Here is a 15,540-nt window from a genome sequence, read left to right on the forward strand (position 1 = left end):
GAAGCTCAGAAACAAGCTTTTGACAATTTAGCTCTGGAAGCTTTATGAGTTGTATCATAAAGTAGTATAACGTATATGAAATGGAAAAGCTCAAGTATAATTTCCTCAAAAGTGTTCTGATTTTAAATTCTTAAGTACTACTTTCAACTACTATCACACAGAATTTAAATTGTTTACTTGTACTTATCTTACTGCAGCTTTCCTCATTTACAGTAAGTGGGTTTTTTGTTTGTTTTTTTTAATTTAAATTACCCAATTATCATCACTTTTCCTGGGCCGTTGTCAGGATTTTACAAACTATATTTTATATCAACTTGTGGGATGGTCTCTGTCATTGCCCCATTTTCGCACGACCGTGGTCAGATGAACTCTCATTGGTTGTTCCGACTGCTTCATCCAAACGTCTGGGCTCTGGTTGGTGGCGGGGTTAGCCATGTGTTCACCACCGGCCAATAGAGAGAGAGCTCGAGGAAACAGTGTAGTGAGGTTGTGTAGTGTTAGCTAAACTGACACTGCTAAACACAGAGTAGCCTTGCAGAGGATATTTCAGGGTATTCACGTAGTTTTATTCATACAAACAATCGGTTTCCATACACAGCAACGTACGAGGAGAGTATGGACAAGCCAAAAATAGCAACATGCACCGCTCCTGTGAATATAGCGGTCATAAAATACTGTAAGTATCGTGTTGAGCCTCTTGTAGACACGTTAGTTTTGTAGCTTTTGAACTCCATGGAAGCTAAACCCTGCTTAATCGTCAATACACGTCTTTCATGTATGGTGACTTGTCTCTCTGTATACTGGACGAAGGAGTACATTTAGCGTTGAGCAAGTTCAGACTGCAGTTATGAAGTGTGTATGAAACTTTTTTGCTTTTCAGGGGGGAAGAGAGATGAAGAATTGATCCTACCCATTAACTCGTCTCTGAGTGTCACACTGCATCAAGACCAGGTATTTAAGTAAACTGCATTATGGGCAATCAGCTAATTAAATGTGCTTTTCCAAGTGTTATTGTTCCTTTCCAGAGCTGCTAAAGTGATGTACAGCTGTGTATGTATAAACTCAGTGAATAAAACTGTAGAAGGAAGCTTATTCAGTTGGGCTTGTCATGACTTAGTTGTTTTGATAGTGTCGATTCAGATGATCAGTCCTTAAATATGTATTAGGGCTGTCAACAATGATCATTTTTATTGTCAGTTTTCTCAATTAATCAATTAGCTACTTTATCTGTCTAATGTTAGAACATGAAATTGTCTAGTAGTGTTTTCCACTGTCATAGACAAGTCAAGACAACAGAAGATATTCACACTGAAGAAGCAAAGATAATTTTGATTTCTTTACTTATTAAAATACTCATATCGATAAGCATTTGATAAATTAATGGTTGCAATTTTTTTTAATTGCAACAGAAAGATTATTAGATCAGCATATGTGATGCACACATATCTTAAGGGCTAAAGTTTTCACATCTGGCATTGTATTAATGATATGCACTTTGACACACATCTGCCTTGTCCTTCTCCATCTGTTCAGCTGAAAACAACCACGACAGTCGCAACCAGCAGATCATTTCAAGAAGATCGAATATGGCTCAATGGCAAAGAGGAGGATATAACCCATCCTAGACTACAGTCCTGCCTGAGAGAGAGTGAGTCCTGTCTTTTTTTTTTTTCCTCTAACAAAAACCAAGTCGGAGAGGTTGATGCTAACTAAGTAATTTTTTTTCTGTGTTTTTATTTAGTTCGACGATTAGCAAGGAAGAGACGTAATGACGGTGACCCCAGTTTGGATTTGTCTCACAAAGTCCACATCTGCTCTGTTAACAACTTCCCCACAGCTGCTGGTCTCGCCTCTTCAGCGGCTGGATTCGCTTGTCTTGGTGAGCTCTGTTTTTATGCATGACTGACATAACTAAGGACTCTAGAGTACAAATGCACATTCTTCAATATATACAATATCTGTCTCGTATTTGGTCCAGTCTCCTCTCTTACTCCCTCTGTTGTGCCTGTGTTGCAGTGTACACTCTGGCCCGGGTGTTCGCTGTAGAGGGGGAGTTGTCTGGCATTGCGCGACAGGGCTCAGGAAGCGCATGCCGGAGTATGTATGGAGGGTTTGTCCAGTGGATCATGGGGCAGAAAGACGATGGCAAGGACAGTATAGCCCAGCAGGTGGAGCCAGAGACTCACTGGCCTGAGCTCAGAATCCTTGTGCTTGTGGTGGGTCGGGATTTCTCTGCTATGTTGTGAAAGTATAAATGACAATTTCTTTTGTAAAATGTAGAGAAGGCGTCATGATTAGTGGCACAAAATGCCCTTTTTCATTCCAAATGATAAAAAAGATTCCACTAAGCTTATTTATGCACTTTGTCACAGGCCAGTGCTGAGAGGAAGCCAGTGGGCAGCACCTCTGGAATGCAAACCAGTGTACAAACTAGCTGTCTCTTAAAGGTACCTTTTTCAAACTCACTTTTTTCATTCTACTAACTCTGTACTGGTAACTTACTCTCCGTTAAAATTGTAGATCATATATATTTACACTGTGCGCACATTTGTGTGTTCAGCACCGAGCTGAGTCTGTTGTTCCAGGCCGGATGGTAGAGATGATCGAGGCACTGCGAAGAAAGGACTTTGCTGCCTTTGCTGAACTAACCATGAAGGACAGTAACCAGTTCCATGCCACCTGCCTTGACACATACCCTCCCATCTTCTACCTCAACAGTGTGTCTCAACAGGTCATCAATTTGGTACATCGGTATAACAGACACTACGGGGAGACAAGGGTGAGCAACTTTACACTTCTGTCAGAAAATATCTATTTAGCCGTTCTAGTGGTTGTGGTTAAATCCCGCTTTCTCTTTGTTCACTTTTCTCTTGTGTGAGAAATGTGTCTCAGTTCATGCAGCTGGGTTTCCGAGCTGGTGTAATGAAGATGTGAAACTTGTGCGGTGGTTTTTAAACTGGGGAACAGAAACACCCTCCCTCTTTACATGACAGTCACAGTCTACGTTTGTTTCCTTCCAGGTGACCTACACATTTGATGCGGGACCCAATGCCGTGATCTTTATTCTGCAGCAGCATGTTCCTGAGTTTGTTCGGGTGGTTCAACACTTCTTCCCCCCAGAAACCAACGGAGGACAGTGAGTGAATAGTTACTATTCTTTTTTAGCTTTAAACAAAATTATGCTTAATACAAACTACTTAATTTATCTAAAAATATATTTGATATATATATATATATAAATACATTTATACTGTGAATACAAATTTATAGATGGATAGTTTTTGTCTCCATAGAAGCTGTTTTACACTGTTGTTTATTAGGGTGTGTGTCTCAGCCTGTGGATGACTCATTGATTGTTTCTTTGTTCTCTGCAGGTTTATTAAGGGTCTTCCAGTTAAGAGTGCTTCTCTTTCCGAGGAGCTAAAACGGGCTATTGGTCTGGAGCCAATGCCAAAGGGAATAAGCTACGTTATTAGTACAAAGGTACACCCAGATGTAATCACTCTGCAGACCAGTTCCTTTATCAGTTTACTTTAAACAGCAGCTGAAAATCAGTGTTATCTGTTGTTGATTTATGTCTTGGTGTGTCCTATCCTAAGCACAATATAAGCTAGAAAGATGTAATATATTAATCATCAGATTGTGCGACAAGTTTAGATTTATGTCTACATTTCCTTTCATGTAACATTGTGCTGCACTGCCCTCAGTTAAGAAGTGTGGCACATCGTAGTTCCCCTGCTTTACTGATGATACACTCTGGTTAATAAAGTCTTCAAACATTTCACTAAACAACACTATTTATTTAGGTTATGATTTATTAAAGCAAGCTTTTAAAGTTGATGCATTTGGAGATCATACCACGATCATAGAGGATGAGTCTGATCTTTTGCATTAGTCAGTGACATGACCTCTACTTGTTTTGTGTTCAAGGCTGGACCAGGCCCTCGTATTGTGGAGGATCCAGCTCAGCATCTACTTGGATCTGATGGTTTGCCCAAGGAAACTGTCTGAACGGACGAGATCAAATGTGCATAGGTTTTTACATATCACAGCCACCTTCCGTTCCATTCTCCTTTTAATTATCCAACTGTACTGGTGTGTCTGTCATCTCTTTATCACTTGATATTCTTGCATGCACTTGTAGTACATTTCTCTGGCAGATACCTTTTTATATTTAGCAGCCTTGCTACGGTTGAAAGCATAAGAATCCCAATTTGCATACAAACGCTGATCTCAGTGCAATGAAAAGGCAGAGTGAAAGACCTGGTTCTGAAATGTCTCAGTGAAGAGAGCAGAAGAAAAGTACCTAAAAGAACAAAGTATAAGTCATGAGTCATGATTACAGTTGATCCTCTGCTCCCTGACTGTTTAAGAAGGGTACAATAATTATGTTTAACAAAGTATGTTTTCCTTTTTCATCTCATGAAAACATGATGTCAGACCGAAAAGCACACAAATAATTGATGTGAATTTTATTCTGTGATATTAAATAAATATATTTTAGTCAATATGATTGTTTCTTTGAGTTTTCTTTTATCATGCCCAGATTCCAGTAGCTTTTGTAAGAGTTTGTTTTCCTCAGGGACAAACGCCAAGAACGACAGAGAGATAAGACAATAAAAAAAATCCATGGTCCAGTGTTGTTGACTTTAAAGGTGCAGTATGTAATAATTATGGTTGAAAACAACAAAACAAATGTGAAGGAGTGATGTCAATGTATTATGTGGCAAAGCACATTTAGCACAGCCAACCCCATCCCGGTACTCCTGTGCCCACATTGGAGCCTAGCCTATATGCTAACTCTCTCCGTGTGGTTCGAGCTCCCAGTCTCGACTGCTAGCTGCTGGGCTAAATGAGTTAGCTAACTAGCTATCAACAGTTGGTTTGTTACTTTTCTGCTGCACCCTATTTACTCTTGAGAGTGATTCAAGAGGTGGCCATTTCTTACATATTGCACCATTAAAAACTGTGTGACCAATGTTTGAACACGTGTGTTAAGGCAACTGCGTATAGGCCTTCCAACAACAACAACACCTGAAACCCAAGTAAAACTTTACATTTGTGTTGTGGAAAAAATGGCGTCCTCTGGTTCAGTGACAGAGACACTGACAATCAAATCAGCCGCACCTTTTTTTCCAGTGCGCAAATGCACTAATGTTTATGGTAATCGCACTGAACCACTCTGAAGAGCTGCAGTCTCACAATCAGACCCATAAAACATACAATACTTTTACAGTAATTATTCCCGGTAATAAACTGAAGGTATCATGAAGGTTTCCTTCCGGATTTCAAAGTAAAGGATGACGTGAGGGAAAAAAAAACAAAAAAAACATTGTTTCCATAAGTAGTCCAAAATTCATATGCTGCTGAACTAAGCACTTCCTAGACTACTTGCATGCATAATAAGGAATACTTTTACTGTGTAATTTTCAAGTAAGCCTGTGTCTAAATCCTTAAAGCAAAACTCTCACCAAAATGCAACCTAGGCTTTTTTTGTGAATGTATATGAGTCAAACCTTCGTGTAAAAGCATAATTAAGACAAATTTCTGACCCCAGGAACGTGGGAAAGAGCTCAAGGTGTCAACCTGGCCTCCAGATTCCCCAGATCTCAATCCAACTGAGCTTCCACTGGAGGCAGTCTGAGCCAAGAACTATCAAGGGGGCCCCAACATGGATAGGAGTTGTCTCTGGCGCATCCTACAGATGCTCAACTGGATTGGGATCTGGAGAATGAGGAGGCCAGTTTGACACTTTAGGTTCTTTGCCATGAGGGGCTGTAGTTGGTATTAACGGTGTTTGGGACGGTGGTGTTAGTCAAAGAGGTTCCACAGAAATGACAGAACTCAAAGTTCCCAGCAGAACATTTGATTGTAACAAGATGATCAATGCTCATTTCACTAGTCAGTTGTCTCAATGTTTTGGCTGAACGGTGTAGATATACATGTTAAATAAAATATGATTGTATCATTTATATTATACATAAATAAGATCAAATAAATGCAGGCGTTCTAAACAGATATACTGTTTATATTTCCTCTGAGTAAACAAAACCCATTTACCATGTTGAACTGAAACAAGGCCAGTTGCCTGCAATATAGCACTAAACCCATTTAAAATACTACTTTTACTTCCTTCCTTTATTTCACATTGAAGTAACTTGTTCATCGCTTGTTTGCAAATTTGTTTGCCTTTTTAATTAGTTTTTTAAAAAGAGGGGAAAAGAAAAAGAGGGAGAGAGACTAGTGTCCCAACAGTGACACTGTAGTGGCTTCTGCCAACCCAAACTGTCAGTATTCAATTACCTGTAAATAAGACTCGACTATCCTCTAGAATCATTTTCTGATCCTACTGTATTAATGAACAGCAACTGACAAATCTCACTCTTTCTGCCTTTAATTTTTGCATCTCCATTGCACTGACCTTGACCTTGTTGGACCAGGTGTCTCTCCTCTCCGGGTCTGATCACCATTCAGGTCAGGGCTGTTCCACTTGAAGCTGAAGACAAGTCCCACTGTTCACCTAGAGAGAGGAGGAAGTACTTTAGGATAACATGATGACTAGTTGCATGTATGTGTGTGTGTATGTATTCTGATTGTAACAGAAAAAAAGAAGATGTAATCAGATTAAAGACAGATCCAGCAAAAAGGGGATTTCTTACAGGGTTATAATATTATAATAAAGAATGATATAGCAGTCTGTAACCATGTTCATGAGAATACTTCAAGAGTCTCATGTCACTCTGCATTATGAAATCTACTATAATCAGATTTAACAAATGTGTTTTCTGAAGGTAAACCAAATGTAAAGTCCTGAGGAAATTTGGTGCCTTATACCCGAGTAATATGATTTTAAAGTCTATCTTTTGACACACAGGGAGTCAGTGCAGTGATTTAAATAACACATTAAACCACAACTGAGACAAACACACTGAATACATTCAGTGCACGCTACAATGAGGCTGCATATTGTGTGTATAAACTACTTGAGCTGCTCAAAATTACCTTCTAGATGCTGACATACAAACATACTGAGACATTATTTAACACAAAACAAGTTAACATTACACAGCACGATAATGGTGTCATGCTAACACTCTCCAACAGACACACACGTTAATTCACATGCAAACTTGTCTGTAATTTTGGACTACTTATGGAAAATAAGTTCTTTATTCCACATCAAAGTTGGGCGAAATACACTTAATCTTGTTCTCTGTTAAGGATTTTGACAAAGTATTACTTAAAAATACACAGTAAAAATTTTTCTTATTATGCATGCAAGTAGTCTAGGAAGTACTTAGTTCAGCAGGATATGAATCTTGGACTACTTATGGAAACAATGTTTTTTTTGTTGTTGTTTTTTTCCCCCTTCCTTTACTTTGAAATCAGGAAGGATACCTGCGTGACACCTTCAGTTTATTACCGGGAATAATTACTGTAAAAGTATCGTATGTTTTATGTGTCTGATTTTGAGACTGCAGTCCGCCCCAAATTCATTACCAGCAACTCCTCAGAGCGGTTTCATTACTATTACCGTAAATGTTAGTGCATTTGCGCACTGAAAAAAGGCTGATTTGACCAAGCAAACGCGAACCACGGCTGGCTTTACTGCAGTGAAGAGACAGGCGTACAACAAAAAAGGTACTATGCAAGACCTGTATAACAATGTGGTAATGCTCCATCACGTCGAATCTTTCCTTAATAAAAAATATAAATGAACTTTGGTTTGACTAAATGACTTAATACAGAATGACTTCAGCGGTTCATGAGCTAAACCTGTCTGTTCAACCTTTACTACACCTGTCTGATTGGTCGGCCCCTCCTCTCCCATTGTCGGAAATGACGAATCGCTAAGCCCTGCCCACCTCCCCAGCCTGCTCATCTGCACACCTCATATCACGTAAATACATCTGCTTCCTTGTAGAAACAATCAGAAGTTTGCAGTTGCTCACCTGAGAGTCGCAGCCGTGTGCAGAGGGGACGTTTATCTGAACGCGATGGGGAAAATAGAGTGGGCGATGTGGGCCAACGAGCAGGCTCTGGCTTCGGGTCTCAGTGAGTATATAAACTTTACTTGGAGCTGTTTAATGAGTTCCATGAACAAGGCAAACAATCATGTCTCATTATTACATGAGCAGTTTGACCAAAATGCAATACTTTTACATGAAATTGTTGGGGTTTTTTTTAGCTGCCGTCACCAGTTTAATGATGGAGTAAATGCTCCTTATTATCATTTAATTCAGTTGAACAAGTCGTTTTGATGAACTGCTTGCTCTTATCAGAAATGACAGAAAATGCTCATTAATAACACGTATGTAGAAAAGAAACTGCATTTCAGAGTCAAGTCAATGTACAACTTTTGTTTTATAGTAGAGGCGTGAAAGGTATTTCTATGTTTGGCTTAAGTTTTAATTTACTCTTCCTGTTTCCTCGTTTCAGTTCTCCTCACTGGAGGCATTGTGGGGGTGGCTGGACAGTTCAGAGGCTGGCAGTTTGCTGCTTATGCAGTGTATCCTTCATACTTTTAATAAACCACAGTCCAATTTAAAGAAGTGACACTTAAATTGTAAAACTATCCACTTTTGAGTCCCCCTTCAAAGATCTGCTATCATGAATGTGACATTTCTTAACCAAAGAGTTTATTCAGAAGAAAATTGTAGCTGTGCATCTTTAAGGATGTTATGGCAGCCTTTTAGTAAAATAACTTAAATGAAGAATGAATAAATCAATAGCTAAAAGTTAAGATGTGATTTACTGTAGGTAACTACGATGTAAGCTTAGGGGAGCTGAGTGGATTGTAATGATTACTTAATTACATTAACGCTTGAACCCATATAAAGTAAGTCTCGATTGTGTCTGCTAACATTTGTATTCATTACATTTTACATCAGTGAAAACACAACATGGTAAAAAAAAAAAGGTTTTCCATCTCCCATGCTTGTCATTCTGTGCAAATCCTGCAATCCTTTGCACCAGAAACCATCGATCCAGTCATCTTTTCCTTTGCTTTGAACATCATATGATAGTTTTATGTGACTTAGTGAAGTACGTAAGTTGTAAACAACCTTGACAGATAACCAGTGCTGCCGGGGTGTTTGTGTGCCTGCTCGAATATCCCAGGAGCAAGAGGAGCAAGGGCACGAGCGTGGAGAGAACGTGAGTGATGTGACTCAAATAATTCAACGTGTCGCCTTTAATTTAATAAGCGTGTTCTGTGATGAAGTGAAGCTTATCAACCAGTCTTATCCCTTGTGTTTCCCTCAGGGGCCAGTACTGCTTCACAGTGTGTGTTAAGTCCTTCGGGCCACTGACCAGGAACTACTATGTCAGAGCGTTTTTACATGCTGCGTGAGTCCATTATGTCAGCTGCTTTTCTTTTGCAGGGCAGCATTCCTGTCATTCACAGTCAAATTTCAGGTACTGTCATTACAGTCCTTTGTCCTCAAAATCCCTGTCTGTCTTTAATAGTATCTGTGTGCCTGGAGGTTTCATGCTTGCCACCGTCCTGGGATGTGTCTGCCTCGGCATTGCCAGCATCATCTACTTTGTGGTAAGTTGGTCCAACTTTGTCACCTTTGATTAGTTGTGACAGGAAGTGGAGGAAACAAGGAAATGGCAACAAGGAAGACATTGTTTCATTACTGGTACCTCTTATGAGACCTCACCCTGCAGTTGTGCAATCTGACCGGTCAGGGGTGTGGCCAGCCGATCATTACTGACTTGCTTTCCTCGTCACCTTTTCTTGTTTCTAGGCAGCAATCCGAGGTGAGCACTGGGAGCCCATTCTTCCAAGGAAGGAGAGCCGGATGCCAGTCGCAGAGAGCATCAAGAATCCCCCTCAGAATCCACCACCGAGACCTCCCGCGGAGACTCGCAGGAAACGTGTGGACGACCTGGAGGACGCAGCTTATGACAACCCCATCTCTGTCACCGACAACTAGTAGCCGGTCCACCGCCCCGTCCTCCATGTTCCTGCCTGCCTGACCCATCACAACCTGTTACAGTGAGGCGTCACCAGACTCCGGGCGAGTGAAGAGTTTTCTGATGATTAGTGAAGCGAGGGGCTGGAACACATGTTGGGTCCACTCCTTCATACCTCAACCTGCAGAGAACGATTCTCAGCAGGAGCTGAGAATTAAAAAGCCAGGGTAAAAGTGAATGTTTTACTTTTGAATAAAAAAGAAACAGGCCATAAGAGATTCATGTAAATACCGTCGCTGCTACATGGCAACTAAATACAGACACCGTCAGGTAAACAGATTTTAGGTGATGTTTTGACTGCTGTTTAAAAAAAGAGCAAAACAAATACTTGTCCTCTGCGTCAAACACCATACAGTCTATGTTTTGAATCCGTCTTGACTTGACTGTATTGTGTTGCCATGCATAGATCTTACAATATGTAGTTTTGTGTACATACTCTCTGTTAATCCCCGTTTGTTTGCCACTGATCACACAAAACTACATAGCATCACAACATATTGGCACATTTGTATGCTTCTGATATTAGACATTTATCATTGAGGTTTTTTGTTCTGTACTTTGCTGTCTTGTAAATAAATCCCCTCTGCACCCTGAATCACGATCTGTCTCGGGTTTGTACTTTGATGGGTCTTCTTTTACAAGCTTCCTTTGGAAAATATTTGAAGTAATGACATCTGCAACTTCCTTCTTTCGCAAACGCCCCGAATTGCAAGACTTCAGAATTTCCCTTTCTCATCTCATGCTCCTCTTGTCACACTGTCATCCTTTGTCTTCCTTTACAATGGAAAAAAATGACACATTAACACATCTGACATAACAGCCGGGTTGTCGGTCAAGTTCTGCAAGTCGGTCTCATTTCTTGTCTTAAAATCTCTGTTTATGTTGGCTGCACCTCTCAGGCATCTGGAGTCTATGTGGAAATCACTGAAGTGCAATGACACTTCCTCATTTTGGTTTGTGGGGCAGTAACATGAGACTCACCACCAATGTGCAACACTTCTTGGATTTACAGTAATTCTTTTGTTTCGCCTCTATTTAGTACTTCATCCTGTAAAACCTATCTTGTTTACAATCCGTGTTGGATTTACTGATAATAACAAGATAATGAATGCAATCTGGTGTATTGTCTGGTCGTAATTCTGTGCCCATATTGATGAAAGTTCATTGAAAAATGGACGCTCCCATTCAGGCAGTTTTACTAAGGTTGATGCTGCCACCTCCTGGAGCGCAAGAGAGATACAAACTGAATTGAAGGCAAAACAAGTTAACGTATACAGATAAATTAATACTCTGTGCTGTCTCAAATAAGATGACCTGCAAAGTAAAGATTTCTCATCTCAGTCTCAATCTCATCAGAGTGATGTGGTTCCTGCTGTTCAGTGCAGCCACAGGGGCCTCATTTCTAAACGTTGCGTACGCACAAAAGAAGGCGTACGCAACTCTCTACGCACACCGTGGGATTTATAAAAAGAGAACTTATGTTACAGTGTAAGCACATAACTGGGGTAAGGAGAAACTGCGCCACTGATGGCAGAAAAAAGAAAGGGGAGACACTGTGTGAAACTGATACTGATCGTGTAAAATAAATAATATTACCTCTCATATATGAACAGTTTATTTGCAAGAAATGTATTTAAAAAAAAAACTATTTCTACAATGAATAAACAAACAAACTCCCTGGAGTGCACATGGGAAACATATGATTTAGGACAAAAGTAAGACAACAGTAGAGCAAATTACGTTTACACTGATATGAATGCAGTTTAATATATTAATATCCTATACCATATAGCGCATTTCGTTTCATCTCCGTTTTCAATGCATAACGCATAAAACACTTTGTAATTGTGTTTTGTTGCCATACAGATAAAGACTATAATTATCTTATAATGTTAGTCTGTAGGCCAGTTCCGCTTCAAGTGCTCACAACACTCGGGTTTCAACCGGCACATTCCAGAGGGAACTGACAGGTCAGGGATATCCCAGCCAACCTTTAGCCGTGTTATGCCAGACGTGTTAGGAGGTATAATTGGTTTGTCGCAGCAGTACATAAAGTTTCCTTATACGGTGGGTGAACAGGCAAATAAAAATGCGCAATTTCCAGCAATGTCCGGTTTCCCAAATGTAATCGGTGCCACTAACTGCACTCAAGTTGCTATAAGAGCACCGAGTGAGAATGAATTGGGCCGGCATCGGTGTCCCCCTCCACCTCCGTCACCACGTCACTCAGGAGGGATTCCCTGATGATCCCCGTCAGTTTTTCATCCAGCGGGGTGAGCTCCGGTCGGCCAGTTCCCCCGCCAGTAACACAGACGCTCTGCCTGTGTGACGCCAGGCGCTTTTTTGCTTCCACTTCTACGTCTGATCACTTTTTTTTTTCACTTCGGCCAGCCTCCGACCTTCTGAGGCAACAGCATTTACATTGTCCGCCACATGCTGCCACTCTAGAGCCCTTTTGGCATTGGTGACTTGACCCAACACTGTCCACCAAATAATACAGCCTTCCTCTTCTCAACCTCCCCGACAAGAACTTCCACCTCACACTGAGTGGAACTGCGCTTCTTTGCCTTTCTCTCTGCTTTCGGCATGCTTTCAGTCATGAATGAATATTAGGCCTAATTAGGAGCGTTCCTCTGAATATTCATAGGCAAATATGGGCGTGGTATGACCCGCACACAGGTGCGCCACATTTAGAGGGGAGTGTGATTTATAAAGGGAAATCGCCGTAGGACGAACGTGCGCACTGTTTTATAAATCAGGACATTTTTGTGCGTACGTAGTGTGTTTCGTGCGTACGCAACCTTTTGACGTCAATCTTACGCAGGGCAGTTGCTAGGAATTCTGGGCCCCCTGAAAGAATATCGGTGTGGGCCCCTCTACCCCATTCATTGCCACCTTCAATTTTCTTGTTTTTCAGTATTCTTGACGGTGCCTGGTGTTTAACACCCAATTTGTTTCCTTTTTTACGATTAACGACTTAACAAGTCAGAGTATGATTATGTAAATGATGTATAATTAGTTGTCTTATTCTCATTTCACTGATTTGCAACACGTTATTACACCTCTGATTGCAAATACATTTTCAATTAACCACTCAACAAATAGGTAGTGGGTCACTAATAAACCAAAACAGCCAACCAGTGTGTACATCCCTCACTCACCATCAAAGGCATCATTGGACTGCTGGGCTGAGCGACTGCTGTGTGGGTCAAACTCAGATGAAGCAGCCACTGCTGATTCTGGAGCAGCAGAGCATAAAGGTTTATTGTTCCATTATATATATTGTAAACATTATATGTTATGTTTAATGGAAAAAATGATGCAGAACTAACCTATTCTTGGACAAAATCTAAATGGGCTTCTTAGTACCATAGCTCTAGGTGGACAGCTTCACTTTACCAGGCAAAAAATATTTTTAGACCATTCAAAAGTCGGTGTAAACTGTCCACAACTCTAAATAGTCTTTTTTACTTTGTTGTTGTCAGCTATTATGGTGTCTTTTATTTTATACTGCTATGAAAACAAAGAAATCTTTGAACATTTAACTTTTTTGTATTTAGGCTATTCAAATGTCCCACTAATAACACATTTTAGAAGACCACATTGAACACATCATGATAACGTAACTGACCTTCGTCAGATGCTCCTAACTACTGAGTAGAACTTGAATGCGTCATAATACAATTCAATGCAGCCTCTGAATGGGCGCATACTGGAGCACTGTCCGACAGTGATATGTGTGAAACACACAGTCACTGTAGTAGCCCCTAAATTAGTCACGCTCAGTTATAGCTACTCTAGGAACCGTTGCTCTACAATGAACTGGCGACTTGTCCAGAGTGTAGCGCGGCCAGATGACAGCTAACGTAGGCTCCAGCCTGCGCCCCGTCAAAGGTAATGTTACAGACATTAAATTAATGAACAAGTAGGCTAATTGTTTCAGCCGCCCTCGGTAGTTTTACTCTCACCATTCTTAGAAAATAAGTTGTTGATGTCCAGGGCCCCTGCTCTGCTGCTCCTGCTCTGCTGCTCCTGGCCTCCTTCTCAACTCTCTTCTGGTGTCCGGACTTGTGCTTTTTGGTGGGCATCCTAACCCTGCTGGAGTTCGCTCGCGCTCACTTAATTCCGATGAGGAAGAACCATGGGAAGAACGAACCGCGGTGTGGACCAAACCATTTTTTAAGAAGGGGCTAAGGGGGTTATTGAAATGATTAAAATTTGAATATTGTATGACTTGTGGCTTTGTTTTAATTCGGATTCATTCGTATGAATATATATTAGTTCAGTGTATGCATAACCATTTTGTCATAGAGGCTACTGGGGGCTGTGTGTGGGCCCTATAGCGGGCTTTGGGCCCTTAGAATTGTCATCACCTTTACCCCCTATACGACGGCGCTGATCCTACGCACAGTTTTATAAATGAGGTCCCTCGATAACTGTGAACCTTCATCAACAAAATCTCTTTTCAATACAAATTTCGATGAGAAAGTGCTTCAAATAAAAAGCCAATTTGGAATGACTGTAAGGTGTGAAAGAAATGATGGAGAAATGCATAAACAAATATATATGACCAAATAACTTTTATGGGATGAGATAATGAAAAAAAAGATCCAATAAAGTTTTAATGCTCCCTAGAAACAAGAGAAAGGAATATTTTTGATGTGACATAAATAGAAAAGGAAACTGTCATTCTCAGAATTTAAAGAGAACAACAAAAGTTGTATTGGCATTCAGTGTTACTCAACAAAACTCATCGCGTGACTCCTTGAGGTGTAGGGAATGTGTCACCTGCAGTCATTTCCTCATAAAACATTTGAGAGCCAGTTTTAAGGCTTCGACAAGGAACTTTTGTTTTTTGTTGATTTTGGCTGCCCTTGTGAAGAAAAGATAACAATGTTGAAACAAAGTCAACTTTGTTTTAGTGCAGTGACCTTACACCAGCTTCTATTCTTGGCTTAATTCTTGGCTTAAGTCTGTCAGTCTGAAATGTATGACTTAAACCCTTAATGGTCACGTGGTGATGGTCAAATTAACAGGACAGAGGCTGGAGCATTGTACAAATTCAACTAACTGGGTTGTGCAAACATGGCGGTCCTGAGACCTTTTTGTGAGATTGACAAATCTGTGTCCTAATGTGTTCACTTATATCTGTTATTATTCACCTATGTCTTTTGTTTACTCTAGGCTATATGGTCTTTGTACATAACAATTGCTTGCATTATGTATTTCCTACTCCATGCCATGCTCCTACTTATCACTTTCCTTCAGGGTTGTTGACAGGATTTTAGAAATAATGTGGTCATGCCCCCCATCCATTCATCAAGAAGCTTTTAAACACTGCAGTATAAATCTCTGCATTTATCTGCATTTTGACAGGACCAGAACTCACTTATGAGATAACATCAGTGGCAGCACATTGATTAAAACTGGACTCAAATTCTGACAGAAGAATAAGTTATGAACATATATGGCCACTTTTGACTTAAATTCAATAACTCATTTAAACTAATATCTATGTCCAAAAGATCAGATTAGCATGGAGATGGTAATTTCTATAAT

At 40.4% G+C, this 15,540-nt stretch overlaps 2 protein-coding genes across 2 annotated transcripts; both read left to right on the forward strand.

Annotated features, from left to right (window-relative positions):
• The first annotated feature begins 457 nt into the window (after positions 1-457).
• Positions 458-4,510, forward strand: mvda (mevalonate (diphospho) decarboxylase a). The gene is made up of 10 exons (XM_030413303.1): positions 458-676; positions 881-951; positions 1,534-1,648; positions 1,742-1,879; positions 2,017-2,216; positions 2,373-2,447; positions 2,561-2,779; positions 3,021-3,136; positions 3,375-3,483; positions 3,931-4,510. Exons 1-10 carry the CDS (start codon positions 616-618, stop codon positions 4,009-4,011), a joined length of 1,185 nt encoding a protein of 394 aa, XP_030269163.1. The 5' UTR covers positions 458-615; the 3' UTR covers positions 4,012-4,510.
• A 3,375-nt stretch (positions 4,511-7,885) lies between these two features.
• cyba (cytochrome b-245, alpha polypeptide) lies at positions 7,886-10,576 on the forward strand. Its single transcript, XM_030413348.1, has 6 exons — positions 7,886-8,055; positions 8,440-8,509; positions 9,082-9,156; positions 9,265-9,348; positions 9,469-9,550; positions 9,753-10,576. The coding sequence occupies exons 1-6, from the start codon at positions 7,998-8,000 to the stop codon at positions 9,939-9,941; spliced, it is 558 nt and encodes a 185-aa protein (XP_030269208.1). The 5' UTR covers positions 7,886-7,997; the 3' UTR covers positions 9,942-10,576.
• The last annotated feature ends 4,964 nt before the right edge of the window (positions 10,577-15,540 follow it).

This window comes from Sparus aurata, chromosome 4 (genome assembly GCF_900880675.1).
Source record: "Sparus aurata chromosome 4, fSpaAur1.1, whole genome shotgun sequence".
Lineage (NCBI taxonomy): Eukaryota > Metazoa > Chordata > Actinopteri > Spariformes > Sparidae > Sparus > Sparus aurata.

What these genes read in the sequence shown, in the direction of transcription:
- mvda (XM_030413303.1), top strand. Translation starts at nt 616, where the DNA reads ATGGACAAGCCAAAAATAGCAACATGCACCGCTCCTGTGAATATAGCG. An exon ending in ACAGTCCTGCCTGAGAGAGA is followed by an intron (nt 1,649 to 1,741) that starts GTGAGTCCTGTC and finishes GTTTTTATTTAG; the next exon opens with TTCGACGATTAGCAAGGAAG. An exon ending in GACACTACGGGGAGACAAGG is followed by an intron (nt 2,780 to 3,020) that starts GTGAGCAACTTT and finishes GTTTCCTTCCAG; the next exon opens with GTGACCTACACATTTGATGC.
- cyba (XM_030413348.1), top strand. Translation starts at nt 7,998, where the DNA reads ATGGGGAAAATAGAGTGGGCGATGTGGGCCAACGAGCAGGCTCTGGCT. An exon ending in GGCTCTGGCTTCGGGTCTCA is followed by an intron (nt 8,056 to 8,439) that starts GTGAGTATATAA and finishes TCCTCGTTTCAG; the next exon opens with TTCTCCTCACTGGAGGCATT. An exon ending in CCAGCATCATCTACTTTGTG is followed by an intron (nt 9,551 to 9,752) that starts GTAAGTTGGTCC and finishes TCTTGTTTCTAG; the next exon opens with GCAGCAATCCGAGGTGAGCA.